Source organism: Limulus polyphemus, unplaced genomic scaffold, assembly GCF_000517525.1.
Source record: "Limulus polyphemus unplaced genomic scaffold, Limulus_polyphemus-2.1.2 Scaffold574, whole genome shotgun sequence".
Taxonomy (NCBI): Eukaryota; Metazoa; Arthropoda; class Merostomata; order Xiphosura; family Limulidae; genus Limulus; species Limulus polyphemus.
Window position 1 is genome coordinate 453,683 of NW_013666184.1, and position 19,728 is coordinate 473,410.

The window sequence follows — 19,728 nt, forward strand, 5'->3', positions numbered from 1 at the left end:
CCTGTGCCTCACCTGAGGAGTCAATTAGGCCTAATACAGTATTTCTCGATTTCGTTTCTCAGGTATGTTACATTTTATCCCTTTCCCCTATTTCCTATGAACAGCATTCTTCCTTACTACATGACCAATCTTCTCATGCCTATTTGGTTTTCCCCCCTCCCTGGATATCCGGGTACATGCTGACTATTTTGCCTCACAATTCAGTGATGGGATTAGCATGCCTTGCCCCCCACGGGCTTTGAATCAGTTTGCTCTTACATATCATTGTACAGGCTGTCCTTTTCTGGACCACCAATTATTAGGTTCCATTTTGTCTGTTTGGGGGTGCAGCCCCGAATCTCCTGTAATTCTGACCCATGCCCAATTTTTCCATCTTTGTCTTACCCTCACAACTCTTTTACGGTATCTCTCAACCATCCATCTCCACTCTAATGCTCTTCACCAAAATCATGAGGGGTTTTCTGGGGATATCTTCTCCCTTCGTTTCTCCACATTGGCTCGTTTTTCGTCTTTGGCTCTGGCTTTACATACATGGTTTCTTTGTTGTTGTTGGGACCTACTACTATGTTCAGGAACTACTATCTTAGCAGGCCATCGAACCTGTTCTACATACTTCCCCAGGTTTTTATTCCAGACAATTTGTTGTTCCAAGAAAACCAGGAACTGGAGGCCTGTCATTGATTTGTCTCGCCTCAATCACTTCGTTCAACTACTCTGTTTTACCATAGAGTCATTTCTCACCCTACAGTGGGCATTTGCTCTGGGCTTATGATGGACGTCGCCAATGCTTATCTTCACATCCCTATATCATCACGGTCTCGTCCTATCTTTATATCATCCATCACGAGTTGGCTTATCTATTATGACCTACTCCTTGGGCTTGCTTCCACCCCCTTATGTTTTCTGTTGGGTGGTCAGAGCTTTTGCTCCCCATCTTCATATTCTGGGGTTGTGATTCCACCATTATATGGATAACTGGCTCATTCTGAACTATAGTCTCCCAGCAATACTCATCAGCTCCTTCTAATGGCTGCTTGGGTGGGCTTGTTAATGAAATTGGAAAAGTCCTTCCTCCAATATCTTGTCTTTGTGTGTGTGTCTTTTTGGACACTCATCTCAGATGGGCCCAACTTTCTCCTCTACATCTTTGTTCCATTGAACTGTTAGTTTGTCACGCCCTTTCAGCTCCCTCACTTTGCAATGTTCTATCACTTTTTGGGATGTGGTCTTTAATGACGTCACTGGTCCCCCCAGTCATGTGCATATACGATCCCTTCAGTGGGCTCTTCACAATCAATGGAGCTTTGCTATGAATCCCTTGTCAGCTTCCGTTACCCTTCCTCTGATGGATAATCTGTACTGATGGTTGGAAAAAAACCCATACATTGGGTATCCTGCTTCCTCCTCCTCGTCCAGATTTAGATCTTTTCGTGGATGCATCCTTTTAGGGCTATGGTGCATGGGTCAATCACCAGGAGGCTTTGGGTTGTTGGTTTGTAGACAAAAGATCTTTTTATTTCAACATCCCCAAGCTTCTCACGGTCTGTCGGACTTTGAATCACTACCATCATCTCACCAGACAGTGATTCATTCTGACAATTCTATGGTGATAGCACATATCAAACACCAAGGGGCACCCAGTCAAGATCTCTCTGTTTTCGAATGTTGGATCTACTGTATTGGGGCCCACGTATCACATTCATCACATTGCATGTCACGTTCTGGGTGCTTTCATTCTCGTAGCGGATCGTCTTTCTCGCCCTAACCAAATATTTTGATGGAGTGGTCTTTAGATTACCTCGTTTTCCAGTGACTCTGCAATTGGTTGGGTTTTCCCCATGTAGATACATTTGCCACATACATCATTCAAAAGTTACCCCTATTTTGGTCCCCAGTACCTCATCCTTGGGCTCTGGCTGTTGATACCAACAGCCAGGATTGGTCCCACAAATTCCTTTACGTTTAACCTCCTATCCAATTATTTCATTGGGTGATCTCTGTCATCCATACCGCTCCCTCTATAGAGTTCTTCTGATCACTCCTTATTGGCCAGCTCAACCATCGTTTCCACGATTACATCAACTGAAACTTTTCCCTCCAGTATCTCTGCCTTTGTCTCTTTCCCTTCTTCATCAACCTCAGTCACTGGTTCTACATCCAGCCATTCACATCCTTCATCATCACACCTGGCTATTATCCAGTCTCTGGCAAGGAGATCAGGTTTATACTGTCGAGTAGCTTTCCTTTTAGCTAGTTCCATATGTCCTTTTTCAATGAAGGTGTATCAGTGCAAATGGAAAGTGTTCTGCAGTTGGTCTGGAAAATGGGGATTCCCTACTGTGGCTTGAGTGGCGGAGTTTCTCACCTGGCTTTTCGACTGGGGGACTTTGGTCTCCTCGCTCTTAGGTTATTGGGCTGCCCTATCCCATACCTTTTGTTTTCCTGATACTGTTGAATATCTGCTTCCCTGTCCTTATCATGTTGATGCGTTCCTTTCGGATTCATCGTCCCCCAAGATGGCCTACTCTTTCCCTCAATTCCCTCCATTTTCTCACTTTACCCCCGTTTGAACTAATTTCCTTGTGTTCCATGTTTTATATTTCTCTTAAAACATCTTTCTTTCTTCTTTTAGCCTGTGGATGTCGATGGTCAGATTTGTTTCCCATTGACATTTCATGTATGCTTTACCACCCTACCTATCTTCTCCTTTATCCCGATTGTTCCTTCCTCCCAAAGACCTTGGCAGCTAGGGAGGGTAACTCCTCTTTTTTGCCTTTTTCCCTTCCTTCTATTTCTCACCTTTATCATCATCCTGATCTGTACCCATCATTGCTATATTTCCCACATGGCTTCCTTCCTTGGTACCCATTCCCAACTCTTTATCTCTTGGCAGTCTTCCTCTGTTCGGGATCTTTCCCCTTCTACCCTCACCACTTGGGTTTGACCTTTTATTCAATTGGCTTATTCCTCCTTGTCTTCTTCCTCCCAGAATTTGTTCCAGGTGTCTCATCAGATTTGATATCTCATCTTTTCACTCGCATCTCGTCTTTGTGGCCATTGGAGGAAATCCTACAGTTGAGCATATGGACTACACCTAATACATTAATTTCCCATTATTTTCACTATATTGCAGTTTTTTCTTCATTGGGTTTTTGTCTTCCACCTGTGACTGTTCTTCATGTTTCAGTGTGACTTTGACTGGATATGTTCATACTTTTCTTTTCCTTTCATTTACTCCTTATATGGATCCTACTCTGTGGTGAGTGGTGCCTGACCAGGTATTCTTCAACTTGAAATTTGCACTGTGCAGCCATGTTGACTCTCGTTTTATTTTTCATGACTTTGCAATGCTCACTGTTGAGATGGGGTGTTCCACAAGATATCTTGTAGGTGAATAACCTTGCAATATACTTGCTTCATAAATGTGCCCATTCCAGACCATATCATTCTTAGACTGCATGGGTAAAGCAGAAGGACATAGCTGCCCATCCCTGCCATCTCTTGTATTGAATAAATCGGTATGGTCTGCTTTTCAAAATAGGGTTTCGTGATCACCCATTGCACCATCTCATGTGATGATGTTCCTACTCTCCACTGCATTCTCACCCCCATTTTCTTCTAGTGGAGTATGGGTGTCCTTACCACTTTTCAGTTCCAAGCCACTGGGGTGGTCAATGGTGGAGACACCATCTTGAATGGGTTCCACGCAACGATGGCTATAACCATTCAGGAAGGGTAGGGGCAGTGGAGTTGGAGTGGTATTAGATTCATCCTGGTCTCTTAAACTTGAGGTGAAGACTGTATGATCCTCATCCTACTCCCACATGGATGTTGGATCCCAGTGGCATTGGTTTTAGATCTAGTTGACTTACTGAGTACGGTCTATCATGCTCTAGCCACTCTACACCTAGGGGCACATCCATTGTTTTACCTACTTTGATACTTTGTGGGGTTGATTTAGATATATATATTTACATGGTTAGGATCACTATCCTGCCACAGTTCTCTCCCACTTAGATGTGCTCCTCTCTTTTTCCACCCTTATCTATAACACATTTCACGGATAGGCTAAGAGTTTATCTGGTTCAGAAGTAGTGCAGTTCCCCTCATCAGACTCTCTCATTACCAGGGGTATCCTTTGGACATTTTCAGGGGTTACTTCTCTCATTACCTCACACCTGTTCTGTCACCAAATATATGTGGGATTCTAGCTAATCTTGTGAGAAGAGGGAAGTACCATCTCACAAGTTATAATTTTCCTATATTGAAAATGTATTTCCAATAGGTAATTCCCTCCACTCACACTTCCCACCTTCCTCCCCTCTTTTCTCCGGTGCTTATGTATTCTGCCAAACATCGAAGTGATAGTTTGGTAGAGGCATATAGAGAGAGTCACATATGTCACATGAGTATGTCATGCTCATAGTGGTGGAGAAGTGACGCATGATGATTTACATGAGAGACATGTTGGAATCATTCTATTCCAATAGGGAAAGTAAGAAGGCTTATGGCATGCATAAAGTAAAAATTTGCATATAGAGGGCAACACTGGACGAAAATAGCTAATCATGTGGGCAGAAGAAAGTACCTATCGGAAATACATTTTCACTGTAGGAAAATTATAACTGGAAATATTATCATGCTCGATATTAGCTTTTATTTGGAGGATGAACTTGAGCTGCTGTATTCATCATACAATATTTTTTATAAAACATCACAAATATTAGTTATTTAGAAAATAAAATTCTTGAGGACATATAGGCCTTACATTTGTAGTTAAGGGATAAATGTATAAATCTCTTTTATATATGAACACACAGTCATACATACATCAATATTCTTTCAGAGACTTTTCGAATCCAAGAACTTCAATACATTGATGGCAGTGGTTGGAGGTCTTAACCACAGTGCATTAGCTAGGTTATCTCGAACCAAAGCATGTGTACCTCCTGACTCCAAAAAAATGTTATCAGAGTTTACTGAGCTGCTGTCTTCTGCTCCCAATTTTACAAATTATCGCCGTGCACTGAATGATTGTAAAGGTTCTTTCCGCATACCTATTCTGTAAGTACTATTTGCCTTCAAGATTCTTTTGGTTGTCATTATAAAACTTGTAACTTGGTTGTCCTAGTTTACGGTCTGAGTTATGCCTAGTTAATTATGTACATTCTATTTCAGGATATCTATATTTATATATATATATAATAAAAACAGATCTAATTAAAAGTCTATTGAAAGCTGCTTACACATCATGTGTTTTTTTTCTATTATATTTGTATTACTTAACCCCTAATGTTTATGTTAGTCTATCATATGGTGACTTCACTACCATATCTGTTTGAATGAACTTAAAAATATCAGAAAATGAAAGTTATTCTTGAAAATTATATTTACACCTATCCAACAGCAGCACTTCCTTATAAATTTTTATAAATTGCTGATATTTACTATATCTATTTAAAAATTATTTCTCTTGTTTTCTAGTGCAGTTCATATGAAAGATCTAATATCCCTTAATGTGGCCTTGCCGGATACTGACAAAGAAGGTTTGATCAATTTCCGCAAAATGGCACAACTGTCACTAATTTTCAAGGAACTGTGGGAATTGCAAAATTCTAGACTTCCATTCAATGTTAACATGGACCTACTCAATACACTGAGGGTAAGTTTTAGGGAAAAATATTTCTTGACCATAAGGCTTATTGAATAAATCTTCCTCATCAATATCCTTAACTTTGTTGATCTTTCTGAATGAATTCCATAGAACAACTTTTTGAAGGATAATCTTACTCGTGACTGGAATTTGGCTCCCAGTATTTTCACTCCTTGTAAATCCACTCCCTGTAATAATTTATTAATGTCAAAAAATAATCAACAATAAAAGTAACATTCTGATATGGTACATTACCTTCGCTCACATAAATAGCTATTATCGTTCAGTGCTGCCCTCTATATGCAAATTGTTTTTAAGCATGCCACAAGCCTTTTATTTCCCTTCCATTGAAATTGACTGATTCCAATGCATCTCTTAAGCAAATCATCATATGTCAATCCTCCACCAACAAGAGTGACACACACTCTCATGATGCATATTCAATTCTACTGAACTATCAATTCTTGTTTGGCAGTATTCGTGTTCAGACATTTTTTTCTTTTGGTGATCTTTGTGTGAATCACCTTCATGATTTTAATAGTTTAATTTCCAAACTGGGATTTTTACATTATTTTTTGTTTTTTATTTCCATTGAAGAAATCTTTAACTTTATTTCTCAGTCTTTATTTTTTTTTTCTCCCACTTGCATATTTTACATCAAACACTTTTGTTTGATTTATGTATTACTACAATGAATTCTGAGGTTCATGTTCACATTGCATGTATCATACCTCTAGCACTATTTCACAGGCTGCAGGTGTGGGAGACCCGTTGTTGGATTTCTCTACTATTATCTGCCATGAAATTGATTGTTATATGTGTCAACCTCCTTCTCCTGAACTTGCCCCACTAATCCTCTGAACAACCATAACCTGTTTGGGCTGATGAATTATTGATAGCCTTTTTACACCACCAAATTTTGCTGTGTCTTTCACTACCCCTCCTGCAGAATCAGCTAGGCCCAATACGTAATTTTTTGACTTGATTTCTCAGGTATGTGTTGTTTTATCCATTTCCTTTCTTTTCTATGATTCATTATTACCTCCACATTGGCTCATTTGTTGCCTTTGGCTCTCGATTTATACATATGGTTTCACTGTTGTTGGGATCTTCTGGGTCAGGGTGCGACTTTGTCCCCAGCTCATTTGCTGACATTCTTTTAAGGATTTATGTATGGCCCTTTTTTTTGGCAGTATGTTTTTGATCTTGTACCTGATACTTTGGAATCACGTGTGTATTCTTTGAGTCAACACTCTACCCTTTCCTCTTTGGTTGCACATATCATGCAGTTGAAGCCATGGCAAGCTCCTATTCTTGTTTTCCATGCTGGTCCTCATCTACCCTTTCCTGTTCCTCCTTCCATGTGTTTCTCATCTCGTCATTTCATTCAATGTAGATGGGCATGTCACTAACAGTACAGGAGATTTACCAGTGGGTTATGATTCGGTGGGAGCTTGACCTTATGATTTTGTTACCTTTTGGCAATCTTTCCCTACAGATCCATGGGTTCTTTGGGTTTTATCAGAAGAACATGTTCTACTATTTCTTTTTCCACTTTCTTTGTCTCAGATACCCTTTTCCTTCCCCATGACTTGGGATCCTGCGACCAGCCAGCATCTGTCTGAGGTGGTACAAGATATTCTGTCATTGTTTTCTGGGTCCAGGGTTTTTCCCTGATCAACCCACTGTTCCTCATCATGCAGATTACCTCAGTTTACTTTTTAATCAGGGTCTTCTTTTTCTTCAATCTAGAATCTTCAGGCGGCTCTTTCGTTTTTGCCGATACTGCAGGTATATTTACTATTTGATGTGATTCATCATCTGCCGTGGCAGGCTGCCCTTCCGGATGGGGATATTAATGTGGTCATGCACTGCCTCACTTTGCCTACTTTCAAACCACTCTCCCTGTGCTCCTTGTTTCACCTTTCCCTTAAGTCTTCCTTCCTTCTCCCATTCGCCTGTGGACGTCAGTGGTCTGTTTATTTGACATTGAAGTTTCACATACTCTTTAACCTTCTACATATCTTCTCCTTTCTCTGGCTTATTTTTTTTTCCTAACTCTTTGATGACTAGTGTGGATAACTCCTCCATTTTGCTGCTTTTCCTTCTTTCTGATTCTCACGTTATTGAGCCTGAACTGGATAAACTTCTAGGTCCTGTATGTACTCTTCTCTGTTATAATGCCTGCACTGCTTCCTTCTGTGGTGCTCATTGCTGCCTCTTTTTTCCTTGGCAGCCATCCTCTGTTCGTGATCTTTCTCCTTCCACCTTTGACAGTTGGGTTTGGCTCTTACTTTGATTCACATATTTCTCTTTATCGTTTTCCTCCTGTGCTTTGTTCTGGGTGTCTTCTCATCCAATTTGACACCTTACCTTTTCATTGGCATTTCATCTTTGTCATCCCTTGGAGGTACTTCTTCAAATGGACATGTGGACTACCCATGATACATTTGTCTCTCACTACTTGGGTCGAATTTTGGTTTCTTCCTATTTGGGCTATCATCTTCCACCTGTAGCCATCTTCAGAATGAAGTGAGACTTTGACTGGATAAGTTATTTTTTTTCTTATTCTCTCCTTTTCAGGGGCCCTTTTTCCCTTTTATTATTGCTAAATGTTTGTATTCTGCTCTTTGGTGAGTGGTGCTTGACCAGGTATTATTTAACATATCAAATCTGTACTGTAAGGCCTTATCGACTTGCATATTATATTTCCATGGCCATGCAATGCACACTGCAGAGATGGGATGTTCTACAAGATCACTTGTAGGTTTATCCTCCCAATGGAATTAAAAAAAAAATAGCCCATTCTGGACCATACTCACCCATGGACTACATGGATAAAGCAGAAGGAGATAGCTGCCCATCACTGCCATGCCTTGTATTAAATAAATCAGGATAGTCTGCTTTTGAAAATAGTGTTTTGTGGTCACCCATTGCACTGTCTCAGGTGTTGTCATTCCTCCGGACTCTCCACAGCATCCCCCCCCCCACATTTTCTTCTAGTGGAGTTTGAGAGTTTTTACCACTTTCCAGTTCCAAGCCCTGGGGTGTTGGACCATGGAGGCTTCCTCCTGAATGGGTTAATGCAATACAGAATACAAACAAAATATAGAAATGATTATACAACCATTCAGTTGAGAGTAGGGCAGTGGTGTTCTGCTGGTGTAGAAGACGTGATATCCTCCATTATGAAACAAATATAAATGGGAGTGAACTGTCAAAATTCCAGTTCACCCCCTTCATTGGGATACCTCATCCTACCCCCATGCGGATTCCCAGTGGCTGGGTTTTGGATTTTTAGCTGAACCAATCAACATAAGTCCTCACACATGTATTACAGATGTCTATATTCCTCCCTCAATTATACTATTGTGGAGGTACTTGCAGATTATAACAGTTCTTCCCCTTCTGCTAACCTTGATGTTTATTATTCTGAGGACATTACTGTGCAGTCAGTTTTACTTTTGAGGGAGAGGGTTCACATCATGCAGACACCTTTTCGCTACCAGATGACAGGTTCCCTGATCGATCTATCAATTTCTTACATTAACATGTGCCCCGTTCATGGATTGGGGGGTTCTTGATTCCCTCCGGCCTCAAACTTGAGGTGAAGACGGAATGATTCTTTATTCTACCCCCACCAGTAGGCCAGGTTTTGGATTGTAGTTGACTTATCAAGGGTATGATCCTCATCCTACCCCTGAATGGATGTTGGTTCTCAACAGCATGGGTTATGCATGTAGTTGACTTGCCATGTATGGTCCGTCGTGCCGTAGCCACTGTACACCTAGAACGCATCCGTATAATTTTACCCACTTATATATTTTCTTGGATAGAGTTGCATAAATATTACATGGTTCGGATCATTAACCCACATGAGTTCTCTACCACTTGGATGTGCTCCCCTGTTTCCACCCATATGTGCGACATCTTTATATGAGGGGTAAAGAGTATACCTGGTTCAGAAGTGGTGCAGTCCCCCACATCAGATCTTACAATCTAACTGTCTCCTCTACATCCTCTCTTCAGTGAGATTGAGAATAGGATATAATGTGGTTCAGATTCCAATCCAACTGTCTTCTCTCCCTTTTGGTTGTGCTCCTCCACTTTTTCCACTGGTGTCTGTGACACCTCTTTTCACACTGGGCGATAAGTATACCTGGTAAAGAAGTGGTGCAGTCACCCAAATATGATTCTCTATTAAAAGAATCATTAGTATGAGGTATTCTTTGGATGCTTTCAAAGGATACTTCTTTCTTTCCATTGCACTGGTCCCTCCACCTATTCATTGTGGGATTCTAGCTATTTATGTGAGAGGAGGTAATGTACTGTATCGGAAGTTATAGTTTTCCTACACTGAAAATGTATTTCGGATAGGTATCTACCCCATCTCACACTTTCAACCTTTCCTTCCCACCAAAAAATGGTGCTTCCATCTTCTGCCAAAACTTAAAGTGATAGTTCAGTAGAATTGAATAGAGGGAGTAAAATGCGTCATGAGAGTGTGTCGCAGTCTATTTGATGATGGGTTGACGCATGGTGATTTGCATGAGAGACGCATTGGAATCAGTCACTTCTAATGGAGGGGAGATAAAGCCTTGTGCCATGCATAAAAATTTTTTGCATATAGAGGGCATCACTGAATGAGAATAGCTATTTATGTGAGAGGAGGTAAGTACCTATTGGAAATACATTTTCAGAAAAGGAAAATTATAACTTTATTAAAAAGTGATGCAAGTTATGAGTTATTCCTCGTATAAATTTATTTTAATAATTACTATATGTGATTCTACTGGGAGTAAATTATCCTACATCTGACAGCTACTGCTGCCAACTATAGTTGGTAAGACTTTCAATAGATGACATGAAACCATCAGAATGTATTCTCCCACAACTTATTCAGTCATTCAGCTACTGCAGCCAGCAGCAGTTGTGAAACACTCAAACATATTTATTGACATTAATAAATTATTACAGGGAGTGAATTTACAAGGAGGGAAATGCATGGGGGTGAAAATATTTGGAGTCAAATTACCAGAAGTGAATTCTCCCACAAACAGTCTTACTAGATGTATCTTAAATAATATAATAAAATTAAGTTCAAATCGAGTATATTTATTCTGAAATAACACAAACCTTTCCTTGTCGAGTGTGAACTCATGCTGTCAACAGAACATGTGTCTAAAAATTTCCAAATGTTCTTTACGCATTGCAGAGCATGCATCACTTAACCATTATTCTCCACCTTCCACATGAGTTATTTTTGCAAATGTCAGGGAATCAAACATAAGTTCTGCTTTCCCTCCATAATTTGAATTTTCTATTTAACAGTTGTGCTGTTCAATTTGCTATGATATTTTTCTCTGATGCAAATATTTCTGCCACTATTGGAATTTCTATAATTTCATTGGAGACCTTGCTTAGGCAATGCATGAAGCATACAGGGTAAATTGTAGATTCTATTTCAGCTCTGATGGTTCAATGTATTCATGCTGTTGTATGCTTATATTTCTGGTGGTTATAATAATTGTATGGATGCATAATTTGCACAACAAAGCCATTTACTTTTTATTTTGGTGAAGAAACTCTTCTCAAGTTTTTGACCACCAACTTGGTTCTTTGAGGGATTAAGGTCTTTCCTGTGTTTTTTTTAGTTTCTTGCCCTGCATGCTATATGATTATTTGAGATGCTCCTTTTCTGCATCATTATTAGTTATCCTCTTTCTAAAGGATTATTTTAATCTGGATGACATATCTGTTTTGACATCTCCTTTACCTATGGGTTTCACTGCTATTTTTTATCATGTGGGTCTTATGTTCCTTTGACACATTTACTTATCTGTTGGGTTGTGTTACAAGGTACTTATCTTTTAACCTAATGTCCATGGGCTTGGTTCATTGGAATGAGCCCATATTGGAGAATTAATGTTGACTATAATTCTGAAACTATTTTGTGTTTCTTCATGAAATGTGGCAAGCTTTTAGTAAAAAGCACAAGTCTGTTAAACACAAAATAATTAGATATATCAATAGAGTATTTTTATTGAAGGTTTGTTTTCACTGAAATCATTCAAGGGTTTTACCCGTAGAAGGATTCCTGTTAACAGCAACTGAGATTGACTTGGTGGTTGTTAGTGTGTTTATATTTAATTATTATTTATTTTAGTTTTCAAAATTTTCTGTCTGTAGCTGTAATTTATTTGTATTCATAATACATCCAGCTCAATTTGAGCATGATGTTTTTAAGTAATGGCTAGTAAAATAACTATTTCTGAAATGGTACTTCCTCTTTTTACCCAAAACTACCTCGATCCTGGTCTGCCTTGTAAGCATTGCTTAAAATATTTGCTACAGGGCACCAGTCTTTATACCTCATCAGTTTTGTGCCATTTCAGTACATGTGCTGATCATGTGACCACTCTCCACCAATCATACTGCATCATCTATACTGGTGCAGCTAGCTCCTTCTTCTATTCTAGGAGCCTGACATGGACAGATGGTTAGAGCGCTCAACTCACAATCTGTGGTTTGTGGGTTCGAATCCCAGTCTCACCAAACATGCTTGCCCTTTCAGCTGTGATGGGTAATCCCACTATTTGTTGGTAAAAAAGTAGCCCAAGAGTTGGCAGTGGGTGCTGATGACTAGCTGCCTTCTCTCTAATCTTTCACTGCTAAATTAGGGAGGGCCAGTGCAGATAGCACTCTCCATGGGAATACAAAATTTTGATTGTGCCTGATCTCAAATTTATATCAGTTTCAAGTTCAAATTTCGCATTCTTTTGTTTGATTTCCATTGTTTCTACTTATTTGTTTTAGAAATATTTCTGTTTTCCGAATTCTAATTTGTTCATATGAATTCAAGATTTAATATGGAGGATCAGGAAATTCCCGTGTTTGTTGACAGTGGTTCTGACACAAGTCCCAAAGCCTCGGGGTCAATGATGTCTGCTGGGGAAGTACAGGCTTTAGTTCGTGTCTTATGTTCGTCCGACGATTTTTTTCCTTTTATGTTACGATTTTATGTGAGGAAAGATATAACCACTGAGTGGAAATTTCTATCTACAGCACCTTCCACCTGTTACATCCCTTCCATGTAATTACCTGGGTTAGGTATTATTATTTTTCCCAGGAGATCTGTAGTATGTTTTTCACCGTCTATTCCTTACTCCCAGAATGTATACCCATGATTAGCAAGTTTATGTGAGCTTGTGTGGATTGACCAAATTTTCTCATGCAATAATTTTGGTCTTTCATGTCTTCTCTACTCAGTACTTGGTAAGTTAGATCTTTATAATTCTTTTACCATCTACGTTACTTTTGTTTAAATTTGTGGTTAGGGTTTGTTTATTACCTTATTTTTGCTTAATATTCGGTATATGTATGGGTTTTCCACATTAGTTACTATTTGGGAAATTGTAACTTCGACTAATTTTGTGTGTGTGTTGGTTTGTGATTTATATTTCCTTTCACTGTACATGTTAGTTAGTTTGTAAAGTTCCTTTTTCTTTACTACTAGTCACATCTAATTGGGGATTCGATTTGAGTCAAGTTTTGTTATTGTTAACTGGGTGCATTTTCATTCTCATGTTTTTCAGGGTAAGTTTTACTTTCATGTCATAGCGGTTCTTTGAGAAGACTTATAAGTTCAATATTTATATGTCTTTTATCTTCTAGGTTCCTTTAGTGTTTTGTACTTTAGATGTTGCTTCTTGTTTTATGTCTTAGGCCGAATTTCATAGTTTTGCAAGTTCATTATTTTTATGTACTTTGTAGACTACAAATTTATAGGTTTTGTTAGTAAAAAGTACATTCTCTAAGTATGTTTAGTTTATGCGTCTTTTTAGCTACACTTCATGACAGTTCCATGGGTTCTACGGGTTCTGTCTGAAGGTTTCTGTCTGCAGTTCCTCCCCCTCCAATTCCCAGATCTCCTTCCCTCCTCCTCAGGATTGTACCTCTCCCAGTCATCTTGCCTAGTCTGATCAAGACCTACTACACAACGGAGCTGTCAAACAGGTGGTCACCACTCAACCAGTGTTTTATTCCTATCTTATTATTGTCCTTCAAAAGACAGGAGATTGGAGACCTGTCATAGACCTGTTCCAGTTGAACTCTTTTTTTCTGGAGCCACCTTGCTTCACCATTGAGTTCTAACTCTAACTCCAGGGGTATTTTCCCCTGGAATTTTGGATGACCAAATTGTCGTGATGGATGCCAATCTTCATATTTGAACTGTTCCAGTGTCACGTCGTATTCTTTGGTTCATCTGCGAGGGTCATGCCTTTCAGTTCCACTCAGGCCTTATTCAGCCCCATGTGTTTTGTCAAGCCATGGATGACTGAATCCTACTCACCTCTTCCCTTGCCCAGCCGGTCAATCATGCCTGCTTACTTCTTTGGGAAGCTAATCAGGTGTAGTTTGCTGTTCCATTCTTAACCACACTCAATATGTTATTCCACTGAGGGTTTTTCTTCAGTTCCCATCTTCATCATGCCCTTTTCTCACTGTGCGAATGGTTCTCTCTCTTTTAGGGAGATGGGGATTCTTTGGAAGCTCTTATTCCCTTGAGTTGAAATCACATGCATTCCCTTCAGTTGATGCTTCTAGACCAATAGAACTTCTCCCACGATCCCTTGGAACATCCCATTACCCTTCCCCCTGAGATCAGGGCCGACATTCTCTGGTGGTTCAATGGGGAACTGACCACCTCCACCTTGTTCAGAGTCTCCTCGATTCCCAAGATATTTCCAGTCAATGGTCTGTTGAGGAAGCTACTCTGTTTTCACCATCCTGGAAAATTTGGTAGTTCATCAGGCTCTGTATCATTTCCTCCCACTCCTGATGGGGCAGGTGGTCATAGTCCATTTTGACTATTCCACTGTCATTGGCTATATCACCAAGCAAGGGGAAAACCAAAATCCAGATCTCTGTGTTTTCAAACCCTGGATCTTCTTTACTGGGCCCATGACCACTACATGGCAATCTTAGCATGTCATGTTCCCGGCATTATGAATCTGGTGGCTTATCGCTTATCTCGACCCAACCAGGTTCTCCCAATGGAGTGTTCCCTTCTTCCATGGATATTTTGGTGGGTGTGTTTTCCACTCACTGGTATGCTAAAATTCCTTCCTTTTAGCCTATGGTTATACACCTATCAGCTTTGGGAGTAGATGCATTCAGTCAGGATTGGAAGGGTCTTTACCTATATGCTTACCCTCTGCTTACCATATTGACCTGCTCAGCTGTGTTCCCTCTTCTCTGGCCCTTACTGGAAGAAACATCATTCCCCACCCTTACCCCTGTTTCAGTCTCCCCTCCAAAATCCGTGATTGGACATAGTTCATTCCGACATCACAAACTCCATTTTCAAGTGTGGCTTTTGTCTGGTCCCTTGCCTCAGCCCTCATATAGCATCTTTCCTTTTCCATTCCATTTGATCTTCCTCCTTGTCTGTGTACCACAGGCAGTGGTCTACTTTCAGATCTTGGTTCATTCACCATTGCTTCTGCCCCTCCTGTCTTTGGTGCCTCATCTTTTCCAGTTATTCTCCTGGTTGTTTGATCAAGGTTGGTCCATGTCAACTGTTTCTAGTTATAGGGCTGCCCTGTCAAACACTTTCCAACTCTCCCCGTTCCAGAAAGCTTTCTTCTCCTCTGTTATTTATTTCCTTTTCCATTCCTTTTTTCTTCTCCATCCTCCTTCATATTATATTTGCACTTGATATGAATAATTCTATAATGCTCACTGTTCAGATGGGGTTGTTTCTGTAAGACCACCAGCAGCTTGTCCAGTGATATGTGTATCTATATAAATTTTGTTCACTAAAAGTTACTAGTTTCATTTATAAAGGACCATCACTCATGCACCTCATGAGTGAAGCAGATGGGGGTTTCTGCCCATCCCTATTGACCAGTGATTTGTATAATCGGTGTCTATCTGCTTTTCAAAATAGGGAATCACAGACACCCATTGCACTGTCTCTAGTGTGTCATTCTTCAGGACTCCCCAAAGCGTATTCCTCCCTTCTTTTGTAGTGGAGCACAGGAGTCCCTACCACTTCCAGTTCCCAGCCACTGGTATGGTAGAACATGGAGGTGTTCTCCCGAGTTCATTTTGAAAAACAAAATAAAACTTTGAAGTGCATGTGTACTCACTCAGCGAGAAGAGGGATATAGTTGTTATAATCGTTACAGTACTGAACAGTGAATTATTTAATAATATTCTGTTTCCTAGGTGCGTCTCCCAGATGTTTTTGAACGGGCACACCACACTTGTTGATCATATACTTCTTATGCAAGGCACTTCCACTGGATGTTTTTTGCCTGGGTGGACCACACTTAGCCTAATCTTATTTATCCAAGGCACTTTCCTCTGGGTGTTGCCCAGGTGAACTGCACTTGTTTATATCTTATACACTTGTTGATCATATACTTCTTATGCAAGGCACTTCCACTGGATGTTTTTTGCCTGGGTGGACCACACTTAGCCTAATCTTATTTATCCAAGGCACTTTCCTCTGGGTGTTGCCCAGGTGAACTGCACTTGTTTATATCTTATACAAGGCATTTCCATTGGATGTTTTGCCCGGCAGAATCACACTTGCCATAATCTGACGTAACCAAAGTTGCTTCCCCTGGATGTTTTTGCCTGGGCAGACCACACTTGTTGATCGCTATATCTTATACAAGGTGTTTCCACTGGATGTTTTGCCCGAATGAACCACACTTGGCTTAATACAATATAACCCAAGACACTTCCATTGGCACATGCATATAAGGAAAAATGGTTGCATACACACGAGCCTTTCCTTGTTTGTCAAGTCCATATTGACTCATGTGAGAGTTATCCAGCATTTCCTACATGGATTCAGTGCTGTACGTCTCTTTATTGACTTCAGTTGTGCCTGTCAGTTCAGTTATGCCCCAATTGTGTTACAGTACTGATTGCTGGGTGAAGAGCACACCCATTCTTTCAGTGCAATCATTTTCTGCCTGATTTGAGATTGATGTGCCTTCATCGGCCACTCCACCTTGGCAATGTGGGATTCTAGCTTTGGGTAATAGGAGGTAGTACCATTTTAGGAGTTAACAGTTTTTACTCTGAAAATGTATTTCTGATCGGTACTTACTTCCTTTTACCCACTTCCCACCCTTCCTTCCCACTGAGATGCTGGTGTTTATGGTTTGTGCCTGCCCATTCTCGAAAGTGAAGATTATTCGAGAATAGTAGAGGGAGCTAGCTGCATCAGTATAGATGGCACAGTACGATTGGTGGAGAGTAGTCACATGATCAGCAAGTTTTGAAATGGTGCAAAACAGGTGGAGTATAAAGACTGGTGCACTGTAGCGAAATTGTTTTTAGCAATACAGAGGGCAGACCAGGATTGAGATAGCTTTGAGTGAAAGGAGGTAAGTATCTATAGGAAATATATTTTCAGATTTAGAAAATGCTAACTTTTATGAACTTAATGGTCACTCAGCACCTCCAGCAAATTTCAGAAGAGAATTTTCAGAATGTGAAATTAGTGAATTGTTGTGTAACAGTCAATAACCCCAGAAGAAAGTGAAATTGCAAGGGAACATGTCAGCACATTTCCCACCATACCTGAAGTAAATGATATTTTTTTTTTATGCCTGATCCTTTAATGAACTGTAGTTGAAAAAACATCTGTGAGGCTGGTTAAAAATGATATATTAATTATTGTAATATTTTAACCTGAAGTAATAATTTCTGTTTCTTTCACTAATCTGTTAATTACTTTTGGTAAAACACATTTAAGCAATAATGGAAATATATATTGAAACACACAAATGATACATATACAGGAGTCAAAAGCATAGAGTATGTCTAGTTTCTATGTATGTAAGGGCTGCATTCTTTACAGCAATAAAGCAATAAACGGACAACACACAATCCACTTGTTTTAAAATAATATATATTTAAAACAAGTCAGACACATGTATGAAAATTCTTAACACGATAGGATATCACAGTTGTATCTAAAACTCTAAATAATTCTCTTTTCTTGTCAAATGTCCACATAGGCAGATTCAATTATTTTAGAATCCATTTGACAACATGAATTATTTTTCTCCACTCTGTTTCTTACTGTACAATATGTGATCAATTCACATAATAAATAATTGTCTCCTTTTTATCAAAGTCCACACATATGGGTTCAGTTACTTTAGAACATCCTTTGGCAAGACAAATTATTTTTCCTTATTTCTGTTAACTGTGAAACTCACTTTAAATATCACCGTTACGGCTAAACTAACAATCATGTTGTCTAACTTCATTTTCATTAACTTGTGCTCACTTGGTCATCTATATATGTATATATAGATATATTATATCACTAAGTGAAATAAATAATAACTCTTACACTAAACAGTCTTGCATATTCAACAGAGTAATTGCAAGTAGATGTTAAATTTATTGGTAGTCGCCTTCAGACCTTCTCAGTTTTACATGAGCCAATACAACACTATGAATCTTAATATATGAACTTTGTGTAGGCCAAGTCATGGTTGTGAGTATTCCATCAGTCTTTTAATAGCAATATGTTGTTTTATTAGATTAGTCTTATGTTTGGAATCATTTTCATGCTACAAGATGAATCCCCACTCAGTGAGTCATGTTTGAGGGAATGGCATGATGAATCAGAATCTGTGTATATTTATGAGCAGTTGGAGTGCCATTTTTTTTTTTTTTTTGTCTAGATCACCATCACCATTAACTGAGATGCAGCCCAAACTTGTACTATTCTCCTATCATGTTTCACTGTCGATGTTGTACATTGACTATGATACCATTCTTCTCTCCACTATCAAATAACCACTGATTATTGCCAAATGGGTGCATCTGTAAATAGCACATTTCCTTTGTTCTCATTCCACTGTTTATGATGGAATTCCCAGTTCAACATGCTGGTTTGGTTATCTCTTCTCAGCAGTAGCTATCGATCATTTACAGATCCATTGAGACCATGTTAATGTATAACTTACTGTTCCCGAGGTGATATTGATGTCTGTTTTTATTGCAAGGTTGCTGGTAACATCTGTACGTGACTATTGCCCATCTTGTAAAACATATGCTCTGAGATACTCAGTATCACTTTTTAGAGTGTCAGTCTTCTACTATATTTATCATATAGTATTTCAATCCTGGGAGCTATGATTGTAATCACATTTCAATTACTGGTATAGTATGACTGCTTGTAATTTTATAGGCTTTATACTGATGTGACTTTCTGATTGGATGACAACCAATCAGAGTATAAAGTACCATTACATGACTATACTCTTGTGCAGTTCATTTTCATATGATATTTGCTTATTATACTATATTTCTTCACTGTTTCTGCAATTATTTCAAATATTGTATATTGCAAACCAAATATTAAATAATAATGAACCAAACATAGTAAAACAATTTGTCAGGAAGGTGTTTTTATCTGGTTTCTTTTTTCTTCACCTCTTCAGCTTTCTTTGGATGTAACCTGTACAGAAGATGAAATTTATGAACTGTCACTCACCAGAGAGCCTCGTAATCCATCTTCAGTGAGTATTTAGGTATATACTGAAGGTATATACAGATAGAATTGGACCAGTTATTGCATTGTGATGTAATGAATCAAGGTTTATATTTGGAACTTCAAATATATGTTTTTGATTATATGTTAATTTTTTAACATGGAATATTTTATTGTACTAATAAAGTAAAATGAATAAAGTGTTGAGAATATGTTTCATTAAAAAATGACTCAAGTTTTTTTTATAAGATGAATCAAGTTCATCATCTTGTGGATTTCTCACAATCTACTTAAATTTCCAAGACTTTTATTAAGCATATTATAACAATTGAATAATTATAAGTACTTCAAAAAACTCATGATTTTTCACTGAATTATGGAAATAATATGTAGTTCATGTGTTATCATTTTAGAAATTATTTTTTCTGGTAATACTTTAAGTTTTGGAAAACTTTTAATGATATGCAATTTTCTTCATAAACAGAAGTTTGTTTTAGAACAGTGTAATTTTTCAGATGTCTCTCACATTAAATCTTTTTTC

At 38.8% G+C, this 19,728-nt stretch overlaps 1 protein-coding gene across 2 annotated transcripts in view; it reads left to right on the plus strand.

The window, feature by feature from the left end:
* LOC106459203 overlaps positions 1-19,728 on the plus strand; it is a 148,389-nt gene that overhangs the window by 86,169 nt on the left and 42,492 nt on the right. For both annotated transcript variants that reach the window (XM_013918804.2, XM_013918805.2), the window contains 3 exons: positions 4,847-5,064; positions 5,485-5,662; positions 19,138-19,215. In XM_013918804.2, coding sequence (XP_013774258.1) covers positions 4,847-5,064; positions 5,485-5,662; positions 19,138-19,215 — 474 coding nt within the window. The remainder of the gene's footprint in view (positions 1-4,846; positions 5,065-5,484; positions 5,663-19,137; positions 19,216-19,728) is intronic.